The sequence below is a fragment of the Colletotrichum lupini genome, chromosome 2 (genome assembly GCF_023278565.1).
Source record: "Colletotrichum lupini chromosome 2, complete sequence".
Lineage (NCBI taxonomy): Eukaryota > Fungi > Ascomycota > Sordariomycetes > Glomerellales > Glomerellaceae > Colletotrichum > Colletotrichum lupini.
The window spans coordinates 3,539,007-3,563,301 of record NC_064675.1 but is presented as its reverse complement, the minus strand read 5'-3'; the positions used below and the strand labels follow the sequence as shown (position 1 = coordinate 3,563,301).

The 24,295-nt window shown below is 54.7% G+C and overlaps 10 protein-coding genes across 10 annotated transcripts; 6 read left to right on the top strand and 4 right to left on the bottom strand.

Moving 5' to 3' along the window:
• Window positions 1-925: 925 nt before the first annotated feature.
• On the top strand, window positions 926-2,878 carry CLUP02_03378 (uncharacterized protein; the record flags this gene model as incomplete). Its single annotated transcript, XM_049282400.1, has 1 exon — window positions 926-2,878. One exon carries the CDS (start codon window positions 926-928, stop codon window positions 2,876-2,878), a length of 1,953 nt encoding a protein of 650 aa, XP_049139543.1.
• A 633-nt stretch (window positions 2,879-3,511) lies between these two features.
• Window positions 3,512-3,886, top strand: CLUP02_03377 (uncharacterized protein; the record flags this gene model as incomplete). The annotated part of the gene is made up of 2 exons (XM_049282399.1): window positions 3,512-3,541; window positions 3,635-3,886. 2 exons carry the CDS (start codon window positions 3,512-3,514, stop codon window positions 3,884-3,886), a joined length of 282 nt encoding a protein of 93 aa, XP_049139542.1.
• A 376-nt stretch (window positions 3,887-4,262) lies between these two features.
• CLUP02_03376 (uncharacterized protein) lies at window positions 4,263-5,635 on the bottom strand (the record flags this gene model as incomplete). Its single annotated transcript, XM_049282398.1, has 4 exons — window positions 4,263-4,879; window positions 4,950-5,006; window positions 5,066-5,360; window positions 5,585-5,635. 4 exons carry the CDS (start codon window positions 5,633-5,635, stop codon window positions 4,263-4,265), a joined length of 1,020 nt encoding a protein of 339 aa, XP_049139541.1.
• A 267-nt stretch (window positions 5,636-5,902) lies between these two features.
• CLUP02_03375 (uncharacterized protein) lies at window positions 5,903-12,237 on the top strand (the record flags this gene model as incomplete). Its single annotated transcript, XM_049282397.1, has 2 exons — window positions 5,903-11,692; window positions 11,761-12,237. 2 exons carry the CDS (start codon window positions 5,903-5,905, stop codon window positions 12,235-12,237), a joined length of 6,267 nt encoding a protein of 2,088 aa, XP_049139540.1.
• A 149-nt stretch (window positions 12,238-12,386) lies between these two features.
• Window positions 12,387-14,557, top strand: CLUP02_03374 (uncharacterized protein; the record flags this gene model as incomplete). The annotated part of the gene is made up of 7 exons (XM_049282396.1): window positions 12,387-12,976; window positions 13,219-13,304; window positions 13,440-13,562; window positions 13,589-13,684; window positions 13,862-13,938; window positions 13,994-14,281; window positions 14,345-14,557. 7 exons carry the CDS (start codon window positions 12,387-12,389, stop codon window positions 14,555-14,557), a joined length of 1,473 nt encoding a protein of 490 aa, XP_049139539.1.
• A 125-nt stretch (window positions 14,558-14,682) lies between these two features.
• On the bottom strand, window positions 14,683-15,442 carry CLUP02_03373 (uncharacterized protein; the record flags this gene model as incomplete). Its single annotated transcript, XM_049282395.1, has 4 exons — window positions 14,683-14,877; window positions 14,937-15,018; window positions 15,082-15,210; window positions 15,360-15,442. 4 exons carry the CDS (start codon window positions 15,440-15,442, stop codon window positions 14,683-14,685), a joined length of 489 nt encoding a protein of 162 aa, XP_049139538.1.
• Window positions 15,443-15,541: 99 nt separating this feature from the next.
• On the bottom strand, window positions 15,542-16,922 carry CLUP02_03372 (uncharacterized protein; the record flags this gene model as incomplete). The annotated part of the gene is made up of 6 exons (XM_049282394.1): window positions 15,542-15,582; window positions 15,658-16,066; window positions 16,130-16,338; window positions 16,394-16,532; window positions 16,587-16,718; window positions 16,779-16,922. 6 exons carry the CDS (start codon window positions 16,920-16,922, stop codon window positions 15,542-15,544), a joined length of 1,074 nt encoding a protein of 357 aa, XP_049139537.1.
• Window positions 16,923-16,978: 56 nt separating this feature from the next.
• On the bottom strand, window positions 16,979-20,082 carry CLUP02_03371 (WD40 domain-containing protein; the record flags this gene model as incomplete). The annotated part of the gene is made up of 9 exons (XM_049282393.1): window positions 16,979-17,126; window positions 17,191-17,278; window positions 17,337-17,471; window positions 17,649-17,978; window positions 18,042-18,156; window positions 18,219-18,407; window positions 18,448-19,086; window positions 19,148-20,001; window positions 20,058-20,082. 9 exons carry the CDS (start codon window positions 20,080-20,082, stop codon window positions 16,979-16,981), a joined length of 2,523 nt encoding a protein of 840 aa, XP_049139536.1.
• A 458-nt stretch (window positions 20,083-20,540) lies between these two features.
• On the top strand, window positions 20,541-23,386 carry CLUP02_03370 (uncharacterized protein; the record flags this gene model as incomplete). Its single annotated transcript, XM_049282392.1, has 3 exons — window positions 20,541-20,543; window positions 21,103-22,423; window positions 22,635-23,386. The coding sequence occupies 3 exons, from the start codon at window positions 20,541-20,543 to the stop codon at window positions 23,384-23,386; spliced, it is 2,076 nt and encodes a 691-aa protein (XP_049139535.1).
• A 38-nt stretch (window positions 23,387-23,424) lies between these two features.
• CLUP02_03369 (uncharacterized protein) lies at window positions 23,425-24,141 on the top strand (the record flags this gene model as incomplete). The annotated part of the gene is made up of 5 exons (XM_049282391.1): window positions 23,425-23,449; window positions 23,514-23,639; window positions 23,754-23,857; window positions 23,935-24,066; window positions 24,133-24,141. 5 exons carry the CDS (start codon window positions 23,425-23,427, stop codon window positions 24,139-24,141), a joined length of 396 nt encoding a protein of 131 aa, XP_049139534.1.
• Between the last annotated feature and the right edge of the window lie 154 nt (window positions 24,142-24,295).

Sequence of the window (24,295 nt, the reverse complement as noted above, 5' to 3'; positions counted from 1 at the left end):
GGACACCATCTTTGAGGGTGTTCTAGGCCTCACAAGTACATATTCCCGCCACAACCACCACAGAGATACTTGCAGATTGGCACTCCCGGGTCCTGCTCCTGTACCGCCCAAAAGAATTAACCCACATCCATCGCACATTGGATTTGCACATTTGCACATCGGCCGCTTTGGACCGACCACACACACAACACACGCACACCCACCACGCGCTTGACTCCCCACGCACAATTCATCTCTCGTGTCTTTCTGCACAAACTCCCGCAGACAAGGCACCTACGCAGTATCCCTCCAGTCTGGTCTTACCTTTGGGTCTCGCTTGGATTGACTTGTCCAGTCCAGGTTGTTGTCTTGCCCAGTCCTGGCAGGTTTTTATCTAATCTTTTCTATTTACCTCAGATTCTGGCCTGATCCGAGACCACAATCCAATCCACACACCCCTCCCCGGGCCCCCGACTTTCCTATTGATCATCTCTCTCCGCGGGGAAGAGAGACACACACGCACACACACAGAGCACCGCACACCACACAACCACACACATTCGCACACAGAGAAACATTCCCCAAACGCGTTCATCTGCAACCTGAACCTCTTTCTCTCCTTCCGCCGCCGCCCACCCCAGTGTGTCTCTGTCAACACCCTTTGCGCCTGTGCGCCTGTGCCTCTGTGCCTGTGGTCTGGACGCAACCGTAAATCGCCCATCCCGAACAAACATTGGATGCCGCCGACCATTTCGCCGCAACCTCGACCCAGACGCCTTGCGTCATGCCCACGCCCAGGAACCCATTGGCCCACCTCCACGCCCCGATTCCTGACCCTCGTTCGTCTAGGTATCGGTCTATCCCCTAGTCGCCGCTACCGCTACCGCTGTCACTGGCACTCTCCGTCTTGCTGTTGCTGTTGCTGCCTCTGCCGGCCTTGAGCGACATGGTTGACATGGACGATGCGACGAGGCTCATCGGAGACCTGCATCAGAAGCTAGCCGACCTCGACCACAAGGTTGCAGCCTACCGCCAAGACATGGCCCTCGAGTTCCATAGATACTCCCACCAACTGCTCCAAAACATCCCACAACACACCAAAGCCGAGGTTGCTCGTCAAGTTGCCGCTTCCTTCGACAACTACTCAGCTCTACGCCCTGCTCTCGACCAGAGTCTCACAACTCCCCTGCGAGAAACTGACCTGCCTGACTCACCGCCGCCACCACCGTCTATCAACGATACCGAAAACCTCACCGAAGGCCACAGCAATCCCGGCAACCCCCGCGAACCTCCGCCGCCATCGTCCACCTCTACGTCCACATCCACGTCCACGCCCCCATCCGTCCTTCCCTATGCCGGCACCGCTGCCCTAACCTCACCCGACAGCGTTTATGACCGGGAAAGGGATAGGGGTTTCCACGGTCTCTTCACCCCAAGCTATCTGCCCCTGCTGGATAGCTCACACGAGACTCCTGCTCCGGCAGCAAATCAGTCACCAATCCTCTCGCCAGCTTCAACCTCTGCTGCTACTACTACGCAAGACGACATGGGTCGTCGCAAGTCCAGTCAGACTCGGGAGCAGCCTGCGATCCAGGTGTCGGTCGCCGCGACCCAGACGCCTGAGAGGCCGAACCACGAACGCCGGGCGACTGATGACACGACGTCTTCTGGAGCTTCGGAGCAGAGCGAGTCCAAGGTGCGCCGCAGCGCCTTGAGAAGAAGCTCGAGTGGAATCAAGCCACCTGCCAGCCCTAGGCGAGTGCGCTTCGAGTTCGAAGGAGGAGAGGTGCTGCCTACAGCCTCACCCCAGTCATCGGAGCCGTCCCTCGTACAGTCGCACACCCTTGCCAACTCGAGGTCACCGCCTCCACCAGAAGATGAGTCAATGAGCGTCGAATCCTTGCTGGGCCCAGACGAAGACGACAGCGGCCCGCCGCCAAAGAAAGTCTCTTCTTCACAAGCACTTCGCGCTCTTTCTCGAGCTCCCTTGGATGCTAATACAGTTTGGACCGTTGTAAATGCCGAAGCCCAGGATAAGGAAAATGGTAGTATGGCAACATCGGATTCAGAAACGTCATTGCAACCGAGCGACAGTATCGGAACACTCCCGAAACCTCAATCACCACCAAAAACCACCTTGGTCGAGCGCAAACGAACCCCCGAACCATTGCGGTCTGCTTCTCCAGAGAGAGTCAGCCGGAGGGATGATGATGAGGACAGTGACGGCAGCTCTTCGGATGACGGCTTCCTCGCCATGGCAAAGCCAAAGTCCTTTGCCAACAAGAAAGCAATTCTTTCACCGTTATCACGCTCACCAACTAGAACGGCCACTGCGCCTTACAGCCCTACTCGAGACAAGTCAGAGTCGCACAACGAGGATAAGTTGGTGACACAAAACGATGGGCTGGACGACGATGATGACGACGATGATATGTTCCATTTCGAAGGACTTAGTGCGCCACCAAAGCCCCGAGTTCGACCAGCTCCGATACAGGAGGAGGAGGATGAAGAAGAGGAAGAGGAAGAAGCTGAGTCGAATGGGCCAGTTACCCAGACCCTATACTCGACCTCGCCTGCTGTGTCTATCCCGAAGCCAGTTGAGCCAGCGATTCCGGCACATCTCATTTCAGGCTCGGTTGGATCTTTCAGAGGCCGCCCTGTTATCATGCCTGTTGTGAAGAACCCTGACGTATACCAACAGGCAGCATCGCTCGGCGATGTCAGCAGCTTCATCGGAGGACTGGACGGACGCAGCGGCGTTGACGACGGGGATCTCAGCAGTTACCGTGCCAGTGTCGGGCAGGCATTGTTTTCGGGAACTCCTCGAAGTCTGACGGAACGAATGATGATGGAGGAAGCACAGAGTCAGAGACGGGCAGCAGCGCAGCGACCTCAATGAGGGTAACGCGTCACTGCGCTCTGTTCCCTCCGTTTATGTATATGTTACGGGTATGGGCCAATTGTAGAGTTCCGGAAGTCTGTACATAGACTATGCTTCGGCGTTTAGATGCATTATGGCTGGGCAACTAGGAGGGTGTGGCATGCCGAGGCCTTTGGCAGGATGGTTTGGAAGGTCTAGGACGGTGGCACAGGCATCATTCGTACATGGCATACCCGCATCATGGTAGTTTATAAACCACAAAACAAACGCCTACGGGCTGTTGAAAAGAGACAGGAGGATACATTCGCACTGCTTGATTTGATGGAATGGTGAAGGGTGGATGTCGGCTCAACCCTCGTTCTGGTCACGGCGTTGAGGTTCCTCTCGGGCTCTGTCAAATCGGGCTGTTTGGGACCCACACCAAAGCCCGGACGGGACCTGAGTAAGTGGAAAAAACCTGCGCCGAGCCTCCGACTCTCCCGCCCAATCCCCGGGCGCGTCCAATCCCGCTGCAGATGATTCCCAGGTGGTGCAGCTGGGGCCAAATGCAAGAGCTCCCATCCCATCATCCCGCGAGTCAACTTTGCCATCGTCATCGACTCCCAATTGCACAACCACCACAACCCACGATCACCACGCAAAATAGTCATAATGGGCGGCCTTAATCTCGAAGTTTTCAAGGTGAGATTTAATTGAGTTCTTGTCCCCATTGATCCCATCCTGCACAACGACTTCAGAGACCTCTTGACTGACATGGCGCCACCACCACAACAGTTTGGCATGTATGTCATGTTCCCGATCGGCGTCATGTACTACTTTGGCACGAACCTCGACAACCGATTCGCGGTGCCCGAGTTCTGGCCCAAGGCCGAGCACTCGCACAAGATCCCCTTTGACCGCGACGAGATCAAGAGCGAGTACATTCGTCTGGCCAAGAGACAGCGGGCGTTTGACGAGATCAAGAGGGAGAGGGAGGCTGCGCAGGCTGCGCAGAACCCCGCGGCTTCGAACGCGGAGCAGTCATGAGGGTGTTTAGTCACTCATGGACGGAAAAGAGGCACATTTTGATTTCGATTCACGCCCGGGACTCAACCTTTGAGAAGGGGTCCGAACGGATCGAGATTTTGCGCTGTATCATATAGGCGTTTTGGGCGGTCAAAAGAAGAACGTTCTTGGGCTTTGGGAAATTTGTCATGCGATTTAACGCGGAGTTTTGGGCGGAAAGGATATCATTCCTGGGGGTTGATTCGGATTCTCGGGTTGCACCCCCGACAACGCCCCTCTGAGGATTCTATCACTACTTGTATTATGTTTTTTTTTTCTACATGTTGTACACGAAAATATGGTATCCTACGACAAATGTACATCAATATCGAAGAGTCGGGCCTATAAGTCCCAACATCTACGAGTCGAGGTTCTCCTCGATGCCGGACCACTGCTCCTCCGGGATGTCGCCCCGCGTGGGGTTGCCGTACACGGCCTGCACCTCGGGGAACTCCTGTAGCGCGGCCAAAAGCTCGCTTAGCGTCGTGGCTTCGAGTCCTTCGTCAATCTTGACCTTTGTGTCCTCGTTTGCGTTCCAGATGATTTCGGAGCTGAGCAGCTCGAGCTCAAACTTGGGGCCCACACCATTGACGACGGCATTGGTCATGTTGGGTTGCGTCCAGACGACAAGGTTGCCCTCCTCGTCGGCCTCGAGGTCCTCGGCGCCGCACTCGATGGCGTCGTCCATGATGTCGTCGATACCCACGGGAGCACTACCTTCCTTTGCGGCAAAGACGACGCGGCCTAGGCGGGTGAAAAAGAATGTGGCGGCGTTGGCGGTGCCCTTGTGCTTCTTGACGAGGACTTTGAGGTCTTGGAGGGAGCGGGCCTTGCTCTCGGTCTCGACTTCGATTATGAGGGCGACGCCGGGCGGGAGGATGGCTTCGAGGGTGAGGGATTCGAGGGAGGCGCCTGAGGCGGAGCGGCCTTGACCTCGTGCGATGGCGGAGTCGATTACGGCTTTGGGGACGCCGTCTTGGACAGAGGGTTAGCTAATTTGTGTGCTCTGTGGACGAATGCGGGTTCGTTTTTGTGAAGGGGGTACCTTTCTTCGCATTTGCGACTGCTGTGACGAGTTGAGGGTTGTTGTCGGTTCCGTGTACTACGTGGCAATCGTAAGCTTTTGCGATGCAAGGGCCGGTGGTGCAACGTGGGACGCACGCCTAGAGTACAGGGCAATCGTCTTGGAGTGCTGGCTGCGCATGTTGTTCTTTTGCGCGTCGGCGGCGCCCTTCTTGTGCTTGATCTTGGACCACTTGTTGTGCCCGCTCAATGCGGCGGGCGTCGTCGAGAGCGAACGCAGGCATTGGCAGCAGAACGTTGTGGTGGTGGGCTGAGCTCGAGGTCTTGGGATGGCGGTTTGAGGGACGGCGATGGCGATGCGCGATGCGATGGTCCGAACGGGGCCGAAGGCGAACGGGCGCATGGTTGATAACGGAAGGGTATATGTGGCGATCTCGCCGGTAGGTTATGGGTTCTCTAGAACGGATTCGCGGCCAAAGTCTGGAGCTTTCAATGTCTTGTCTGGCTCATGTCATGTTTCTGACCGGAACACACTTTCTGCCACACGGACGGGCGGGAGGGGAGCTCGGAGCTTCCTCGAAAATTAAGTGGACCCATCCGGTCCGTCTGATGTGTGGCTGCTTATTGGTTAAACCCTTGACTTTTGACAATTCACACTTTGAGGTGGTACGGCTGAGCCACAGCTGGCGCCTCAAAGTGATATGTCATGGCTCTCGTTCCCCCCTGATGGAGAGCTTGGGACAGACCCGCCGGGGGGTAGCCGCCCCTAATTCCATGGGGCTCACCTTGAGCCATCCTGTACCTGACCGCATGCCTGTCCTGTCCCTCAACCTGTCCCCAATAACCCATCCCACCCTTCGACAACACATCCGACGAAAAGGGAACAACAGCATCCATTGAACAAAACACCAGAACCCCCCCCAAGTGTGTGCGCTCGACGGCGTAACTTCACACATAACCTCCCCGTCGTCCCCAATGTCGTCGACAGGAGCCCCCAATGGCTCCAACGGGGACCACGCGCAAGCAGCTGCCTCGCCCAGGCCATCGACAGCTGCATCGGGACCACCACAACCACAACCACCCCCAGCCGCAACGACAGCTACCGCGGCAGACTCGTCAGCGACATCGACCCCCGAGCTCGACGTTTCGAAGCTGCAGTCCCTCCCCGCCGAACAACAGGAGCTTTTCCTCCTGACCTTTGTCTCGACACTCTCCAAGCACGTCCTCAGCCTCCCCGCCGACGACTGCACCGCCCAGCAGTTCTACCTCAAGAAGGAGATCTTCCAGATCATCAACCTTCCCTCGCCGCAGCCGAGCCGAGTCGTCAGAAACAACCTGGGAAAGTGCCTCGCCCACATCTTTGGCCATGGCGACAGGAAGCTCCTCTTTGAGACTATCAATGATCTAATTGGCATCATCTCAGGCGCCAAGTCCAAGGCTGACGCCGGCCCGCGCACAAAGCACGCTGCTGTCGCGTGCCTGGGAGACGTCTATGTATCCGCCGGTGACAGTGCCATAGGCCTTCACCAGTTGGCCTGCGCTACGCTCATCAAGCTGCTCAAGTCGTCATCCAGCAATGCTGGCCTCCGTGCTGCGGTCTTTGTGTCCCTGGCCAAGATTGTGAAAATGGTGGAGGGAAGCGTGGATGAGAACGTCGCCAGGGATATCTTCAAGCAGTCGCGCAGCTACGGCACTAGCGACAAGGGCTCACTCGTCATCGTTTCGGCGTGCCGCTGCCTGAGAGCCCTGGTTCGGCACACACCGTACTTTGAGAACTCTAGCGACTTTGAGAAACTGCAGGCTGCCATCTGGAAGGTCGTTGATTCATCGTCATCGCAAGTGAGGCACGCAGCCGCGGAAGCGCTGGCCGAGGCCATGGTCCGCGGGTACTCAGAGGCTGGAGTGGCGGAAGGCGCTCCCATGACATCAAAGGCGTCCAAGAGGTTTTCCAAAAAGCCCCTCAAGCGCACAGGTACAGCAGCCAGCATTGTTGCAGACGAGGACGACCTGCCGACGTCGCGGCCTGGAAGCCCTGCCCCTGGTGGAAAGAGGACGCAGGATCTTGCGCTGTCTCTGGCGGAGATTGGCAAGATACTATCCACGCAGTATGCCAAGATGCCGACGTCCAACAGGGCGAGAGCCGCGATCGGCGTCTGTTACGGCAAGGTGCTCAGAAAACTTGGCGAGAAGACTGTGGAGGCGAACTACCTCAGGATCCTCGAAAGCTTGACGATTGATATTTTGGGAGCGCCTAATATCCACAATAACCGCTACCGTCTTCTCATCTCGAGGCGCATCGTTGATACAATCCTCCAGGACATCATTGGAAAGAAGATCTTGGGCGAATCTGGGCAGACTGCGGCGGCAAAGTCGATTATCAATGACATTCTGAAGAACTATCCCCAAGCCCTGACGGAGCGGCCCGAGCCGTCGAAGCATACTCTCATCGCCGCCCTCGGCGCTGTGGCAGCGCTGATCAATAACTTGGGATCCGCTGCCAACAACTTTGCCGAGTCTTGCCGCGATGGCCTCTTACAGGTTCTCCAGCACCCCAGCTATTCAGTCCAGGTGCATGCTTCGGCGTGTATGAAGGCTTTTGTTCTGGCTTGCCCGCAGCAACTCCTGCCCTGCTTGTCGGTTTGCATGAACAGTTTGAGCAGAGAGCTAGCTCTATTGACGAGTGGCCGCAACTCTCCTCGACGATGCGTAGGATTCGCCCACGGTTTGGCGGCAACACTAAGTGCCAGCCCCGCGCGACCTCTGCATGGTTCCGTTGACATCAACAGCCGTGTTCTGACCATGGCTACCAACTTGCTCAAGTCAAGCGGTCAGTCTGAGTTGAGGGTCTCGAGTACTCAAATCCAGGTCGCCTGGATTCTCATCGGTGGTTTGATGTCGCTCGGACCGAATTTTGTCAAGATTCACCTTTCTCAGTTGCTCCTTCTGTGGAAGAATGCGCTTCCGAAGCCTTTGTCAAAAGACAACACTGCGCACCGGAGTTTCTTAGAAGCTTCTTTCTTAACCCACGTCAGAGAGTGTGCTCTGGGGTCTATTCTCTCGTTTCTGCAATTCAACAACCGCTTGTTGACAGTCGACGTCTCCAAACGCATAGCAACGATGCTCCAAAACACGTCCGCATTCTTGCGAACGCTGCCTGCGAGAAAGACTACCGACGATGTGGCGCAGAGGCTGACGCCCGCATTGCAGCTTCACGATCTCGATATGATGGTGCAGCGTCGGGTTCTGCAATGCTACATCAAGCTGGTCAACCTTAGCCCGGCTGGTGGCAGTGAGGCCCTTTTGCAATCCAACCTCCTCACAATCGCGATATCGCTGTTTGCGGATCCCGAAAACTACTCGGTCAACTCCCTCAGTGCATCAATTGCCAATGCCGCGGCCACGTTCGAGACTGTTTGGGATGTCGGCGACAACTCTGGGTTCGGGATTACAGGTCTCATTTCCGGATTCAAAATCAAGAGCCTGCCTGGCCAGCAGGACAACTCAATAGAGGGAACGCCCTTGGAACAGGATACCCCAGAGGAGGCCATTGACAGATTATTGTTGTCGCCAGTTTGCGGCACTTTAGAACATGACGCATCTCTTTTGTACGTCGGCGACACTGCCTCGGAGGCGACGAATCCAGACCCACCAGCTACGGAGGTCATCAATATGGCTATCCAGCTGTTCGCGTTCGTGTTCCCACTCACGCCCCCTAAGGTACAAGAGAGTGTGCTTGAGCAGGTCAGAACCTTCATGTCGGCTGGTCCCCTTCTGAGAGACCCGGGAAGGAAGGCGGCTATGAATGTCAATGTCTCAGTTGCCATCTTGTCGACGTTGCGCGTGGCGGTGAAGGAGACTCAATCTTCGCCTGGAAATGTCACCAATTTGGCCGTGGAGAGGCTCCTACAGGATATGCTGCGGGATTTCGTTATTGATGGGGACCAATATGTCCGGAGCGTTGGGTATGCTGCGGTTGCTAGGCTTTGCAATGCCTGCGGTAACGCCTTCACCAACCACGAAATTAAGTACCTTGTCGACACCATCGTCAGTAACCGAGAGCCCAGCGCTCGAGCTGGCTGCGCCATGGCACTCGGATCCATTCAAACCAAGGTCGGTGGCATGGCGGCGGGCTACCACTTGAAGACTATTCTCGGTATTCTCATGTCTCTCTGCAATGATCCTCATCCCACCGTCCATTTCTGGGCCCTGGAGGCGCTCGCACTGGCATCAGATGCGGCTGGACTAAGCTTTGCCGGATATGTGCCTAGCACGCTCGGAATGCTGGCGCAACTCTACGTCTCTGATACGCACCACCCGGAAATCTCGTCTGCCATTACGATGAACCTCGAAATGGAACTCTCCACCCCTGCCGCCATCACACGATGCGTAGACTCTCTCATCAATGTTCTGGGTCCAGATCTGCAAGACTCGACCAAATCGAGAGAGCTTATCCTTAACCTGGTCAACCAACTTCAAGAGGAGGATGACTTGCTGGTGCAGCGTGCCACGCTGAGCTGTTTCGAGCACCTGTCACTTTACGCGCCAGGCTACATGCATTTTGAGGACTACGTCAAGTTACTTCAGAAGTATCTCAGATCGGAGTACCCGATCTTGCGCGACGTCGCCGTCGATGGCTTATACAACATCATGAAGAGAAACCCCAATGACGTGATCAACGCTGCTGAGAAGGGCTTTGAAGATCACCTGTGGCTGGTGCTTGATACCGCGCCAACACATGATGGTATCAGAAACATCCTGAGGAATTGGATGCGACAGACTTGTCTGACTGATACCGGCCTCTGGCTTCAAAGATTCCAGACAGTGCTCAAGATGACTAGGGCCAAGGCCAAGGAAGAGTCCGACGTCGGGCCCAAGAAGACGGGCGGATTGCCGGATCTACAAGACGAAGAAGTGGCTGGCTTTGCAGGTACCGCGAAGGATGATCAAGATACCAAGGCCGGTGCTGAAGTCGAGCCTCTCCGATGGCAAGTTACGACGTTTGCCATCAGCTGCATCAACGACATGTTTGTCCTCATTGCGAAGGACGTGATGACGAACGGCGAATCCGCTGCGCAGGTGGCGCTCCAGAATAGGATTGGTGATGTCGTCCGCATGGCCTTCTCTGCGTCCACGTCTAGCGTCCTGGAGCTACGCGTATGGGGTCTCAAGATCATCGGAGCAGTTCTCAAGATGTTTGGAAGGACGCCTGACCCTGACTTTGATGAGGCTATGCTTCTCGAGCAGTACCAGGCCCAAATCAGTTCCGCGCTCACACCTGCCTTCGCCGCGGACTCGTCTCCTGAGCTCGCTTCTGAGGCTGTCAACGTCTGTGCCGGCTTCATCGCCACGGGCATCGTTACGGATGTTGATAGAATGGGTCGCATCCTCAAGACTCTGGTTTCTGCTCTGGAGAATTTCTCCAAGGAGAACGAGAATGCTGGCATTGGCGAGCTGAAGGGCCTCAGCTCCAATGCGCAAGTAATGGTCAAGATGTCCGTCTTCTCGGCCTGGGCAGAGCTACAGGTGGCCAGCTCGGAGCAGAAGTACCTGCTCGATGTGCTGAAGCCTCACATTGGAACATTGACGCCGCTGTGGCTGGAGTCGCTGCGGGAGTTTGCCCGGTTGCGCTTCGAGCCTGACATTTCAATGACACTTGGACCCCCTTCATTGTCTGGCAGTCTCGATACTATTTACGCAGCTCTGAACAGAGAGACTCTGCTCAAGTTCTATCAAGAGTCCTGGCTTAAACTTGTCGACGCTATTGCGAGCTTGATCGAACAAGACAGCGAGTTTGTGTTTGATGCTCTCGATGGAAAGGAGTCTGAGGGGCTGAGCACGAACGGTCACACCAAGGGACCTGACATCAACTACCGCGACGAGCCGGTCGCGTTCTTTTTCGTCCTGTTCGGAATCGCATTCGAGGCTCTAGCTACGCGCCCTGGTCAAAGTGACTCGTTGGCCACCCAAGAGCAGAACCTGGCCATTCTGCAGGCCCTCAAGAAGATTCTCCACCCGAGTGTATCTGGTCATGCGATTTACAGAGAGGCAATCTTCTCGGAGACTATGGATTTGCTTGATAGGCTGGTGTTGACAGAAGGACTCGACGTGCAAGGCGTCATTGTAGAGATTGCAAGGGCACTCTGCGTTTCCCACCCCTCGGCACGCAAGAAGGACTCTGGCGATGACGGTGATCTGTCAGACGACATTGATCAGCTTTTCGAGCTCACACGCATCATCGTCCTGGTCCTAGCTGGCCTGCTCCCCAACCTCACAGAGGCAAACCAGCCCGGCCGTCACCAGATGACTGAGGAAGCCGTGCTTCTCATCCGCTCATCCCTAAATGCGCTCGTTGATGCTGCCGAGGTCTTCCCCTCCATCATCAAGACCGACCTTCACGCCTGTATCATTCACATCCTGGCTACCATCCTTGCGACTCCCGGATGTCAGGAGGTCATCGTTCCGCAGTCGCTACCCACCCTCAAGCGCTTCGTCGCGAGTATGACGAAATCCCGCAGGGCGAGCAGCGGCGAGGACGGCAGCGGCCCGTCACCCACGGATGTACAGCTGCAGGGTTGCCTACGCCGATTCCTTTCGATTTACCTTAACGCGCAGAAGCGAGAGGTGCCAACATCCCTCACCTGTGTCAAGAATTGTCTACTCGCGAGCACCATCCTATTTACGGGCGGCACGAACCACCTGGCGGCGAACGATGCTCTTGTGGCAAGATACCTTGATGAGGTGGTCGACTGCCTGACGGATCGCATGGTATGTAGCTACCTGAAGATCCCTTTAACGCATCGAGATATGTGACTAACATTCGGATGAAACATTAGACGGCTAAGATCGCTGCCAACTGTATCAGGTCGCTGCTTCTGCAGGGCAACCCTACTCCGGCAGACCACACCATTGCGCGCTACCTCCTCCCGCGCCTCGTCGCATTTGTGACCAACACGACGCCAGAGGACCCGGAGAACGCCCGCTCCATGATTGCGCACTCGCTGAGCCAGTACGTCGGCGTGGTACCCCGGGACCGCGTCCCCGTCGCCATGGCGCTCGTCCTGCCGACCTGCCTCGCGCGTGCCTCCTCGGAGGGCGAAGACTGCTACAGGGACACGTCGGCACGGCTGCTGGAGCTGGCGGCCATTGACCAGAACGCGTTCCGCACCGTCGTGGCGAGCATGAGCGACGGGCAAAAGGCCTTCTTGGAGGAGGTCATCCGGTGGGGACGGCAGCAGGGGCCTACGGAACAGGCCGCGAGCGGGGCGACGGGTCAGCCGAGCATCGCGTTGAAGATGGACTTTGGAGGGTGATATGTGATCAAGTTTTTATGGTTACTTTTCGTCGTTCACCCCATCCGTGAGTCCGTGACGAGGAGAAGTAGCAGAGTTATACGTAGTAAGAGGAGGAACACTGGAGGTGAATGCGGCGTTTGGAGGGTGGTAGCATTGGGGGAGGGAAGATGGCATTAGACAGACGCGACTTGCTGCCGGGTACACTTTCCTGCAGGAAGCCTGAGGCAATAGAGAAGGAGAGGTTTTTCAAAAGTAACTGTTACAAAAGAGCAAGAATACATGCTGGCGAAGCCCATGGGCTGATCCTCGTGTTTCCATCCCCCCATCACCTAGGGATTACTGATTTCCTATTCGTTGCGATGTGTCAGAACTACGGAATACTGGATGGAAGATGTCGCTTGCCGGAGAGGGCAGGGGGGGAGCTAGGGATCATAAACGTATCCCGTCAACTCGGATCTCGCATATCCACGGTTTTGGAAAAGAAAGTATGCTACTGTCGGTCGCCGTCCTTTCTCATCCGGCGTGGAAGGGTTCTAGGTGATTTGATAATTCTCATCCGGCCTGGGGCCTCCTCCAACGAGCTGGCTGGTATTCCTTTCTTCCCTTCGAGAAAGAGGGTGGCGATGGTGGTGATTTACGTGCAGGAGGAGAGAGAGGGTGGTGAGGAGGGACAGACATCACGTCACGTTTCACGGCTTCTCCATATCTCGAGCGGTCTAGAATCAGAAAAGGGGTCCAGAACCAAGAATCAAGAAAGGTGTGGCGTTTCGTTAAAAGCACCATGCTTCGGCCGAAACCCGAATTCTCTCCTGGTGGCTAGCTTATGTCGAATGGCCTCTGGCCACAGCGGACTCCTTCGCACGTCGAATTCCTCGTCTTCGTTTTCTAGATATCCCAACAATATTTCGCTAATCATTGCTCTCCTTTTGGGAACGGGCCACCATAAACGCCACTGTTTTCGTACAGAGTAGGTACCCTTACATGAGATACCTTAGATAGACAGGAAGCAGGAGGCAGGCAGAAGGAGAAATGTAATCCGTCTTACCGTACAGTAGATGTAGGCTTTTACGCCAGCGTATATGCAGGTAAGTAACCGCGTAACGCTCGCCCGTCCCCCTCTAACCCGTGCCGTGCCATCGATTTCATCGGCATGAGACCGGGGACTTATCGACTCTATACTTCGTCTCCAAACGGGGTGGATGAACGGTGGAGGGAAGCAGGCGGACAGAAATTTGGCGGGAGTGAATGGGGCTTTGGAATTGAGGAACACGTTTCCAAGTGTACGTTTGACGTATATGGTCCTGCTTCTCCGGATTCGCGCGCCTGGATCTGGGCCACTGCCAGTATGTGTGCTCATGGATTTCCCCAGTCTCCTGGACCAAATGGAACGTGGATATGCTCTGGATGTTTGCTAAAGCATTACCAGGATCAGGCTGGGTTCGTGGCCGGAGCCGAGACCAACGAGGTGGCAGACATACATAGGTAGTTGCATGAACCCTCTCCCAAGTTTGATGTGTTGGTGTGGTGAAGTCAATGTCGTCACTCTAGGCTTTTCTTTCTCTTGCCTAGCCTCGGGCCAGAAGCACCGGCTAGGCTTGTATCCGTACCGATGTAGCGGTATGGAGGAACACGCAGCATGTAGCCATGCGCAAGCGCGCGGCGGGTATTGGCAACGTGGCTGTTTTCCAAGACCATCCAAGAGACAAGAGAGAAACCGGGGTGGAGGGAAAGTGAGGCCAGATCCTACGAGGCTTATCACATCTCATCGAATCAGCTACACCATTACCAGGACCAGGTTTTCATACGCCAACAAAAGGCCATAGACGGTGTGCTGGGATCCCCTTCTTACATTATTGTCGAGATGAACAGGTGGTCCGTAGCGCAGAAAAGCAAGTGCATGTTTGCTTGCTTGGTCCAAGGAGAACATCTGTCTGGGCCACTGGTGGCTCTGTTCTGCATCCCCTACCACCACCTCTTCTTTCCGGGAGCTGCCGTGAATCAAATGCGGGCTTGTGGAAAGTGGGCAGCTGCGGCACGGCCTTGGTCGGTATGGCATTCGCTGGTGTGCCAAGGTGAGGAGAAGGAGGTGACAGATCGTAAGTCTCGATGAATCAGATTCTGGCAGTTCGTCATTCTCCTATTGCTTTCCCAAATGTATCCCTTTTGTTACCCGAGGGGCCGAGGACTTGTCGTCGGGGAGGCGGACGTTGTCACCGGATTCAAGCGTCCACAGCTCCGTGACTGCGACCGCATATTACAGGCGTATGTACGTAGAGTCGGGCGGCATATGCATAGCACTTCGCTCCCTTCACTGCCTGCCGCTTTACCTCCACAGTGATCTTGCTCTCTTTTCTTTCTTTTTTCGCCCTCCCCTTTGAGATCGCCTCACAGGATGAATCAGGAGTAGTTATAGATCGTGCAGGTGAGACAAAAGCTTTCATCAGCCTAACGGCTTAGAAGACGTTAGTCCTCTCCCAAGCCGGCCCTCCACACTTTTACAACGTACCCGATAGATGCGGACTTGACAAGGCAGATGGCTGCATAAGACCTCTGCCCCGTGTTACTACCACTAGACTGGCGTCGGCTCAAATCCGAGGGGTTCTGTAGTCCGTTCACGGGCGAGGGTTGTACGAGTATGTCATTGCGCACTTCAGCCGCCTTGGGATGCATTGCCTGCCGCAACCCGGGCTTTGTAGCAATTTAGAAGCCGATAACACCCCATCTTTACTCTTCCGTGTATCTTGAACGAGTGTCGGCTGAGTTGATACTCGTGGGAGGTATTTGATCCGGGAGATTTGACTGTTGGCAGTGAGCCCTGTTCCGCATCTGGACGCGTGCTTCTCACTCGCTACTTCGGGTCACCAATCTCGGTATCCCACCAACCAGAGCCCCCAAACTTCATCAGTCGCTATGTCTAGCGCAGGATGCAGGATGTAACGACTGCGTTGGCTCCCTTGGATGTGGCCCGAGGCTGCGTCTGAGCCGTACACGCTGTTCGTTCGTTTAAGATTCGTTTCGGCCATCACGAGATTTAATCAACATGCATCGAGTCGCCCGTCTTTGCCTTGTAGGTCCAATCGGGAGGGTTGGAGTAGTCAAATCGACCAAATTGTCAAAATTGTCCGATTCCTTCCAATTACATTATTGGTAATGGTCTCCAAGCGCCATCCGGCGATGAGCGGATGGCGACAAAATCCACAATGCCTGCTTCGTTAAATACCATGATCCGAAAGAAAGTATCAGGGTCCTAGCTAGCACAATAAATGTCTTGCAAATGCAAGAGTTAAGTAGAAAAACTCCATCTCAACAGAGGCACAACGCGTCAAGCGCCTGGGGACAAGTCGTTTGGTGAGCGTTCGCTGGCTGAAAGCACTGGCAGAGTGCCTTCCTTTCATTGTTTTCTCTCCTTGGACTCCGGTTTAGTACGGCGTGTGCTACCGTCGGCAATCAACGGGCGTTTCTTTGATGCTTGCGATTGATGAGAAGATGACGAATCGCCTGATGGCTGATTACTACTCGACTTGGGCGTTGCCGATGCTTTGGACTTCTCGGTCGATCTCTTCTTTTTTGCCGGGTCGCCGCTCTTCTTTGGACGAGACACTGGCTTTTGTGGTTGTCCTCCGGTGATTCCTTCGCCGATGGAACATGATTCGCTCTTGTAGCTATTCCAGTCCTTTACACCGAGTGCTTCGGAATTGCTTCCCGCAGTATTTGGGGTCTGGAAGGTGGTGTCGGTTTGGCCAGAGGAAGTAGAGTACGTGCCCGGACTAAAACCGTCGTCTGCATATAACATGGTTGGCTGTTGAGTGCTGTAGTCTCGACGAAAACCACAACTATTCTGATCCCACTAAAGGGTACGGAACGTCAGTAAACTTCTCTTTATGGGACATTGTCTTGCCGATGGTCTTACCTGAACATACGATGCTTCAGGATAGGAATCATACGAATACGGGCTAGTCTGCTGATAGTTTGGATCTGTGTATTCAGGCCTTTGCGATCTCGTGCGCGTAGATGCTGAGTTCTCGGTGACCTCAACATCCTTTATCATGATGGGGTTTGACATGTTGCGATCGTCAAACATGATCCGCCTGCCGTGGAACACGCCCTCCTTCAGGCGATCTCGAATGTGTGTTAGCGAATGGCTTGACGTCGCCAGCCGATCGGGTACACCCACCACAGGCACCATAGAAATTGTGTTGGCCCAACACCCTAATCCAGCCAGACGTACTAGGTCCAAAGATTTGAACATGGTCGACCACACAACCTTCGCGGAGCCAATCCTTGAATTGCCTCCAATTTGTGTCGAAAGGCAACTGTCTCGTCTGTCAGGGTATCGGCTCATTTGCGGTGTAGTCGGTGTCACGAACGTTTGCTATGGGTATGTAAAAGACTCCGGTTTCCTGACCGGGACGAGCCAAGTACGGTTGCATGTTGATGCGGGACGACGGAAACCAACTCCTGGCACGGGCTCTGTCCAACGTTAGACGCCAACGTCTTGACTTTGACTGGTGGCTGTGTGACGGTACGAAGAATCAACCACTGCCAGGATCTCGTGGGACACAAGATCCAGTGATGAACCACAAAGCCTTGGCCTTCCTCGAATCGATTCGGGCAAACAAAGGAAGGAGGTGATGGTTTGAGGTGGTGAGGAGAGAACAATGGAATTCGTCTTTTATATTGGGCTGGTTCTCTCCATCCTCCATGTTTCCTCGTAGAAACCGCGGAGAACAACATGGCCAATGAAGAGAAATACTTGTCTTTAGTTCGAGGAAAGGGAGATTTCTGCTAGTGCTGCCCCCGGGTTATCCCAGTCTGAACCGGTACTTGGCAGACAGACATTCCATCTTCGTTGGAAGTAGTCGTCCTGGCCTAGGTACCCGAACCCATGTGCTACGCTTTGGGGTTTCCTTGTCTGTGCCAACCAACACATCCGCTGGTGAGTCGGCCGAATGGGTCGACCGGACATGGTACGGGGTCAGCAACGATCTGGTACCGATACCCGCAGTACATGCGGCGCCAAAGAACGTCGCAACGAAAAAGGTGTGATGCAGCTCATTTACTATTAGATCGTGCCATTGAGTTCTCCTCCCTTGTAGCATCGTAAAAATGACAGCCACCATGTGGGGTCCGGCTTGATGCAAGCTTGTTCTGGGCACAGTCACCAATCGCGCGCATAAGCTCTTTGGCTGTTGTTGGGTCGAGCAAGACGGCTGCTATCATTATCGAGTCATCCGAAAATATGTGCCGTGAACCTGGTCATTGGAGGCTGCGATGTAAGCTGCAGCCCGGCAGTAGACAGGATTCCTCCCTTAAGTTGCTTGGAAACCAAAGAAACGAGTGAACAGGGCTCCAATTTTTTCTCGATGATAGCCAGAAAGGCTTCCCTTTTCGACTAACTCGTCCCGATCCGGAGAGGGAGCTAGGGACACCATTGGGAACAATGACCAGGGACCAGCGGTTTATCAGATGGTCCATGAACAGCTGAAAGTGCTGATCAAAATCCGAATGCATTCTGAGCCTTTGCCCTTGATCATCTACAGCCAATGGCAAGTTCGAGTGATAGACTCGAGGGGAGCAGGCTCGGACTGAGAAAGTTCCATCATAGACCCCTGCAGTAAGTTGGTTCGATGCTGTGCCGCTGTACGTAGCCTGCAACTCCAACACATTGTAAAGCCTGGGCTTGCGGGTAGTCGATACAAATAAGCAAATAGGCGTCAGTTGAGAGAAGCCGCGAAGGACAACATCCACTAAGCGCGGTGCTGGTAAGCCACGTCAACCTGTCAGAATGATGAAAAATTCCCCAGAGGAGCGCCAGTAAATACCAGAGTTCGAGCGACGAGCAGACGAATTTTGCACAGTTTCGTGTAGAGCCCTGTCCTTGAAGCCATGTTGCGGCTGTCCGCAAGAGATGCGAACGCTTACCACTGACAGTCCTTCCTCGTGAGGATGGTTTGCTCAAGGTGGCTGCGGCAGCAGCATGCTTAGAGCTTGGAAATGACCACAACTTTCTGCATCAAGTCGGTGCGGGTGCTGTATCCATCATCGCGCTCGGCTGCACCACCGCGCAGCCGCGGGTAGCTGGGAAACCAATAAGATCTGCGTGACACCCGCAGGTTTGGGGCTTGTCTTCGGATGGTTGGTCGGGGAAGCTTCTGGTGCAGCCGTCTTGAACCAAAGTGGTGGCGCTGCTATCGATCAAGTCCTTTTGAAGGAGAAGGTGTCGTCTACCTCGGACATGTCTAGACCGGACAGATCCTCGTCGAAATCGTCCAGTGCAGGTGCCTCCATCTGCGTCTCATCCTTGCCAGTGGTCATTGTCAAATCATTGCGCTGCGCGTCTTGCCATGGAGCTCCGGACTCCTCAGCTTCCGCAAGTGATGCCATGAGATGATGCTTGCTATCTCCCAGCAGGAGAACGGCAGAATCGCCAGTCCAGTCGAGCCACGATGCTTGGGGCTTGCCCAACACCTTGGCATCGGGTAGCTGCCCTCTGAAGTGAACCGTCTTCGGGCCGTCGGACAAGGGGTCCCAGACGAACACCAAACCTGCGTAGTTGTCTCCCTCGCACGTAACCATGAGCAACTCGCGCTGTTTTGGGTGCCAGGAGAAAGCCAAAATTTGACTGTGGAAGATGAGAACGGCGCGCAGTTCAGATGACGCCAAATCCCAGACCCAAACAGTGCTTGGGCAGTCCTCCAAGGTGGTAGCTAAAAGACTGGATGATGCATCAAAGACGGAAAAAGTGCGGGCTAGCTTGGTGTCGACAATGCCGTTGCTCGCTCGGCCCGGAGCAGATACGGACTGGGTCGCGCGCGAAAAGGAGTGCTGTGAACCTGATTGGGTCGTGGCGATCTCCTCTTGCCAGATCTGGCATCCTCATGTTAGTCTACGCCAAAATTATTGCACAAAGATAGGTTGTGTCACCCACCTGAACGGTATCCCTCGGAGTAATGGTTGCAGGATGTTCGAGTCTCATCGACTCGGCTGCGGACTTGGTTTCCAGAACGCATACACTGCGAGTGTGGTCGCACACTGCAATGTGAGCGCCGTCCGGGCTGACTTGACAGTGCTTTACCCCAGCGCCGAGTTCGTAATGCTTCTCCTCGATGGCCCAAGGTGAGGGTCCAGACCACGTCTTGAAGAGGTGGCCGTCGGGCGTGTAAAACAGGATTTTGTGTCCTTGAGCCGCAGACTCCCACATAAGGAGCCAGCGGCCGTCCGGGGTCCAGGCCAGTCCTTGAGCATCGACAGTATCGGGCTGCCAAGAGCGAAGGACTTGTCGTGTCTTAATATGGTGAACACTGGCGATATCTTTACCGGCGACGCGTGTGAGGATGGCCAAATGTCCTGAGCCGGGGCGAAGTGCAAAGCCACGAGAAGCTACACTAGCTTGGTGGAATTTTGGGTTGCTGATCTCGGTGGTTCTCGAAGTGGCCAGGTCGAAGATGGAGAACTTGAGGCCGTAGGATGAGCACATGAAGATCTCGGTGTCGGAAGCGCCAAACTGAACAAAGGTAGGCTTCAGATTAGGGGTTGCGGGGTTTCGTATGACGCCACGATAACCTGGACCCGAAGCTGAGTAGATCAGAACCTGGTCAGAGAAGCAGGCGAGAATGCGTCTTGACGAAGGTGACCAGCGCAAAGCATAGGCAGGACCGACATTGGACGGTAATTTGACGCTATGAATAGTCTCGAGGGTTTCGACAGACCGTACACTGACGCTGGTGGGCGACAAGGTTGCAATCAGGTTACCATCAGGACTTGACGCGCAATGCGGCGATGCTGTCGATGGTAAGCCTTGGGGAAGAGGATGGATGAGAAGACGCTGAGAGCCTTACATTTAAAGATCCTTGAAAAGTGCATGATGCATGGAGTTGAAGAGTTGTGTGTTGGGGGGCGCGAGAGTGATATCAAGCCCAGGTACGGTACTTTACTTTGATCAGGTACTTTTGATGCGTATTCGTAAGATACCTACCAAAAGGCGAGCCTGACTTGTTTCGGAAAGTGAGACAAAGTAAGTGAGGTCTACTCCGTACCGAGTATTACTTGGGGAAGTGGCAAGGGACGGGTGTTTTTACCGAAACGAAACGAAGCAGGGTTTCTTTTTGGTCTTTTGGGTGAGGATGAATTGGGCAAGCGTTCCTGAGTCTCGGCAGCGGTGGAGTCTTGAAGAAAAGCCGTTGTTGCAATGGAAGGAAACAAGGTGCTCGTCTGCATCTTTGTTGTTTACATTGATTCCTGTTTTGGACTAGCGCGGGGCAGCAACACAAGATACCTTACCGGGAGGGCTTAGTCAGGTCGCGCTTTCTACACAGTACACAATGGTCCAGTGTCCGGGCTCTCTCCGGCTCCATGGAAATTGCCGGCCGGACGACGATGGGAAAGAACGCCGGGAACCAATCACCACTGCCCTATTTCGCCAGCACCTCAGAAGCCGCCGAACCCCGCCAGAGTCCAGACATCCTTCGCCCAACTCCGTCGGCCCCGGTGACCTGTGCTTGTGCTTGTGCATACGCCCTTCAGCGGCACTAAGCGGCTCTTTTCCCCCTCACTTAGTCTCACTTTAGGTGCAGAGTAGTCGCTGTAGTGTTGTCTGTCGTCTATCGACGGGCTTACCTCACTCACAAATAGGTAATCGCCACGCTTCTGCTGACTCACAGTGTCACATATCTCATCGCCGTGATAGCAATTTCACTCCTCACTCTCGTTCGAATCTAGTTTTCATCCATTTCATGGCCTCTACTTTCATCTCATCAACAATCATTATCACATGTCAGTGTCTGTGTCAGCCATGGGAATGAGCAGCGTGTGATTATTCCTCTTTTCTCTTTTCTCGGAGCTCGTCTCACTTATCGTCTTTCACATTTCCTCACACTGAGATAGAGCGACATGAGACACAGCATATCATGGCCTCGCACTGCCTTGCGCAGCAGCGGCCAGCTATCACAGCGATGCAGACCTTCACAGTCGGCATGCATACCTCACACGCACACGCAAAGGAGGTGTCTGAATGCGGCTGCCGCTGCAGCCCAAGTCACACCGAGCTCCCAACACCAACCACTCACCACCCGCCGGCGTCTCATCAAGGATGCGAAGCCCTTCTCCGACTTCCTCACCGATACCTTCCACCGCCAGCATGACTACCTCCGCATATCCGTCACGGAACGCTGTAATCTTCGCTGCCTTTACTGCATGCCCGAAGAAGGCGTGCCGCTCTCCCCGACAAAGGAACTTCTCACCACCCCGGAAATCGTCCTGCTCTCCTCCGTCTTCGTCTCCCAGGGGGTGACCAAGATCCGCCTGACGGGCGGCGAGCCCACGGTGCGCCGCGACATCGTCCCGCTCATGCACCAGATCGGCGCCCTCCGGCCCCACGGCCTCCGCGAGCTGTGCCTGACCACAAACGGCCTCTCCCTCCACCGCAAGCTCGACAGCATGGTCGAGGCAGGGCTCACCGGCGTCAACCTGAGCCTCGACACTCTGGACCCGCACATGTTCCAGATCATGACCCGGCGCAACGGCTTCGACGCCGTGAAGAAGAGCATCGACCGCATCTTTGCCCTCAACAAGGCCGGCGCGGGCATCAAGTTCAAAATCAACTGCGTCGTCATGCGCGGCCGCAATGACGCCGAGATCGGGCCCTTTGTCGAGATGACGCGCGACAAGGACGTTGAGGTCCGCTTCATCGAGTACATGCCCTTTGACGGCAACAAGTGGAACAAGGGCAAGATGTTGGGCTACGCCGAGATGCTCGACGTCATCCGCGAGACGTATCCCACCTTGGCCAAGGTCGAGGACCACAAGAACGACACGAGCAAGACGTGGCACGTCCCCGGGTTCGCGGGCAGGATCGGCTTCATCACGAGCATGACGCACAACTTTTGCGGGACGTGCAACCGGCTGCGCATCACGAGTGACGGGAATCTCAAGGTGTGCTTGTTTGGCAACACCGAGGTCTCGCTGCGGGATATCCTGCGAAAGTCCAACGGCGGCGAGCCCATTGACGAGGCGGCGCTCGAGGCGATGAAGCAGATTGAGATGGACCGCCGGCAAGGGCTGGCAGACGCTGGGAAGCCGCTGGGCGCAGCGCTCAACGAGGCGGAGCTCTTGGACGTCATTGGTATGGCTGTCAAGCGGAAGAAGGAGAAGCATGCGGGTATTGGTGAGCTGGAGCACATGAAGAACAGGCCGATGATCTTGATAGGTGGGTAACCGCGGCCCTTTTTCTCTCCTACACTCTTGGTCCATTGGTTTTGAGGGAAGGATTTGCCTGCTTGGTTTGTTTGCATTGGGACGGCGTTGGATACCAAGGGGATGATCGCGTGGCATGAATGCCCAAAGGGGATCCTATACGGAACGTATATATAAGTATGCATGTGCACACGAATGGAAGGCTGAATCAATAGTCTATCTAGATTCTCAACCGCTTCAACCTTCTCGTCTGTCATCTCCCACCAGGGTCTTCAAGCCAATGTCCATGAGCACGCCCATCAGCCTCACCCAGGCACCTTCACGCCGTCCTCTAGGCGTGCCAGGGGTACCCATCTACCTCCTCTCCGCAACACCACGTCATCACGCTCAACTCAGGCCCTTCTCCTCAACCACCCACCGCCGCAACGATGACTCCGACAAGAAGAGCAAGGACACCAACGACAAATACAATGACACACAAACCCCCAAACCATCCCTAACGCACATCTCCCCCTCAGGCTCAGCCCACATGGTCTCCATCGCCGCCAAACTCCCCACAGCACGCATCGCAAAAGCAGCCTGCACAATAACCTTCTCCTCCCCATCCACCATAAACCTCATCCGCGCCTCCCAGATGAAAAAGGGCGACGTCCTCGGCACGGCGCGAATCGCGGGCATCATGGCCGCCAAGCGCACGCCCGACATCATCCCGCTGTGCCACCCGATCCTGCTCTCACACATCGGCGTCGAGGTCGAGCCGGCCAGCGACGCTGAAGACGAGACGGTGATTTGCGTCGAGGCGACAGTCGAGTGCGAGGGCAAGACGGGGGTCGAGATGGAGGCTTTGACTGCTGCTGGGGCGGCGGCGATGACGGTGTATGACATGTGTAAGGCTGTGGATAAGGGGATGGTTATTGGGGGGTTGAGGGTTGTTTTGAAGGATGGGGGGAAGAGTGGGCGGTGGGAGATGCCTTGATATTTGTTTGTTCGTGAAATATCTTCTTATAGTTCGTCATGGCCACAAAGAGGATAATCGAAGGTGACAGATCGGAAAGTCAATAACTCATCTGATGGACATGGGAGACGGTGCTTGGAGTGACCAGTTACATCCTGGAGTAGACCAGATCCCAATCTGAATAATACTCCTGGACCTTTAGATAGGAAAACTAGAATATCAAGGTGCAGCCTCAAGTCAATTGCGAACAGATACTACAGATGGCATCCAGAAAGTGAGTTGAAGAAGGAAAAGAATCACCCCTGATAATTTGATAACGCGTCCCGAATCTAAATACATTACGCCACATCTAAAGTACCATGATAGGAAACAGACCTCACACACCCAGACCAATTTGCATCTAATCACCTCAAAATATCCTCCTCATTGACAAGTACAAGGTCGTGCGCAGTAACAGCAATACCACAGCCCAAAAGACTCATGGCGATCACGGTGGGATGACTGACAAGACAGAAGTACCTAACAAACGATCCAATGGCACACACTCCCCCTTTCTCCCTCCATCAAAGAACACCCCATTTAAGAAGCGACAAAATTCAAGACCCGGATTTCATGAAAAACCATTCACTACCACGCGCCTCGCTTTCAAAAAAGTATTCATTGTGCAATATGGCCCGGATCAGCACGCGCTCTACGAAGTAGTTGGTAATAGGTAATCACCTTACAAGGTCTCTGTGTGCTGGTTTTCAACCTGTCGCTTTGTCTAGTCCGAGTGAGTGAATGGCTTCACCGGGTTTTGTCGTGCTCCTGCTAAGGAGCAGTATAGCCCAGCTTCAGTAAATGTTGTGAGTCATATATGAGTCATGTACCTTTCAGTCATCCGAGACCAAGATTTTGGACTTAAAATTAGCGTGCCTTGTCACCTTGGAT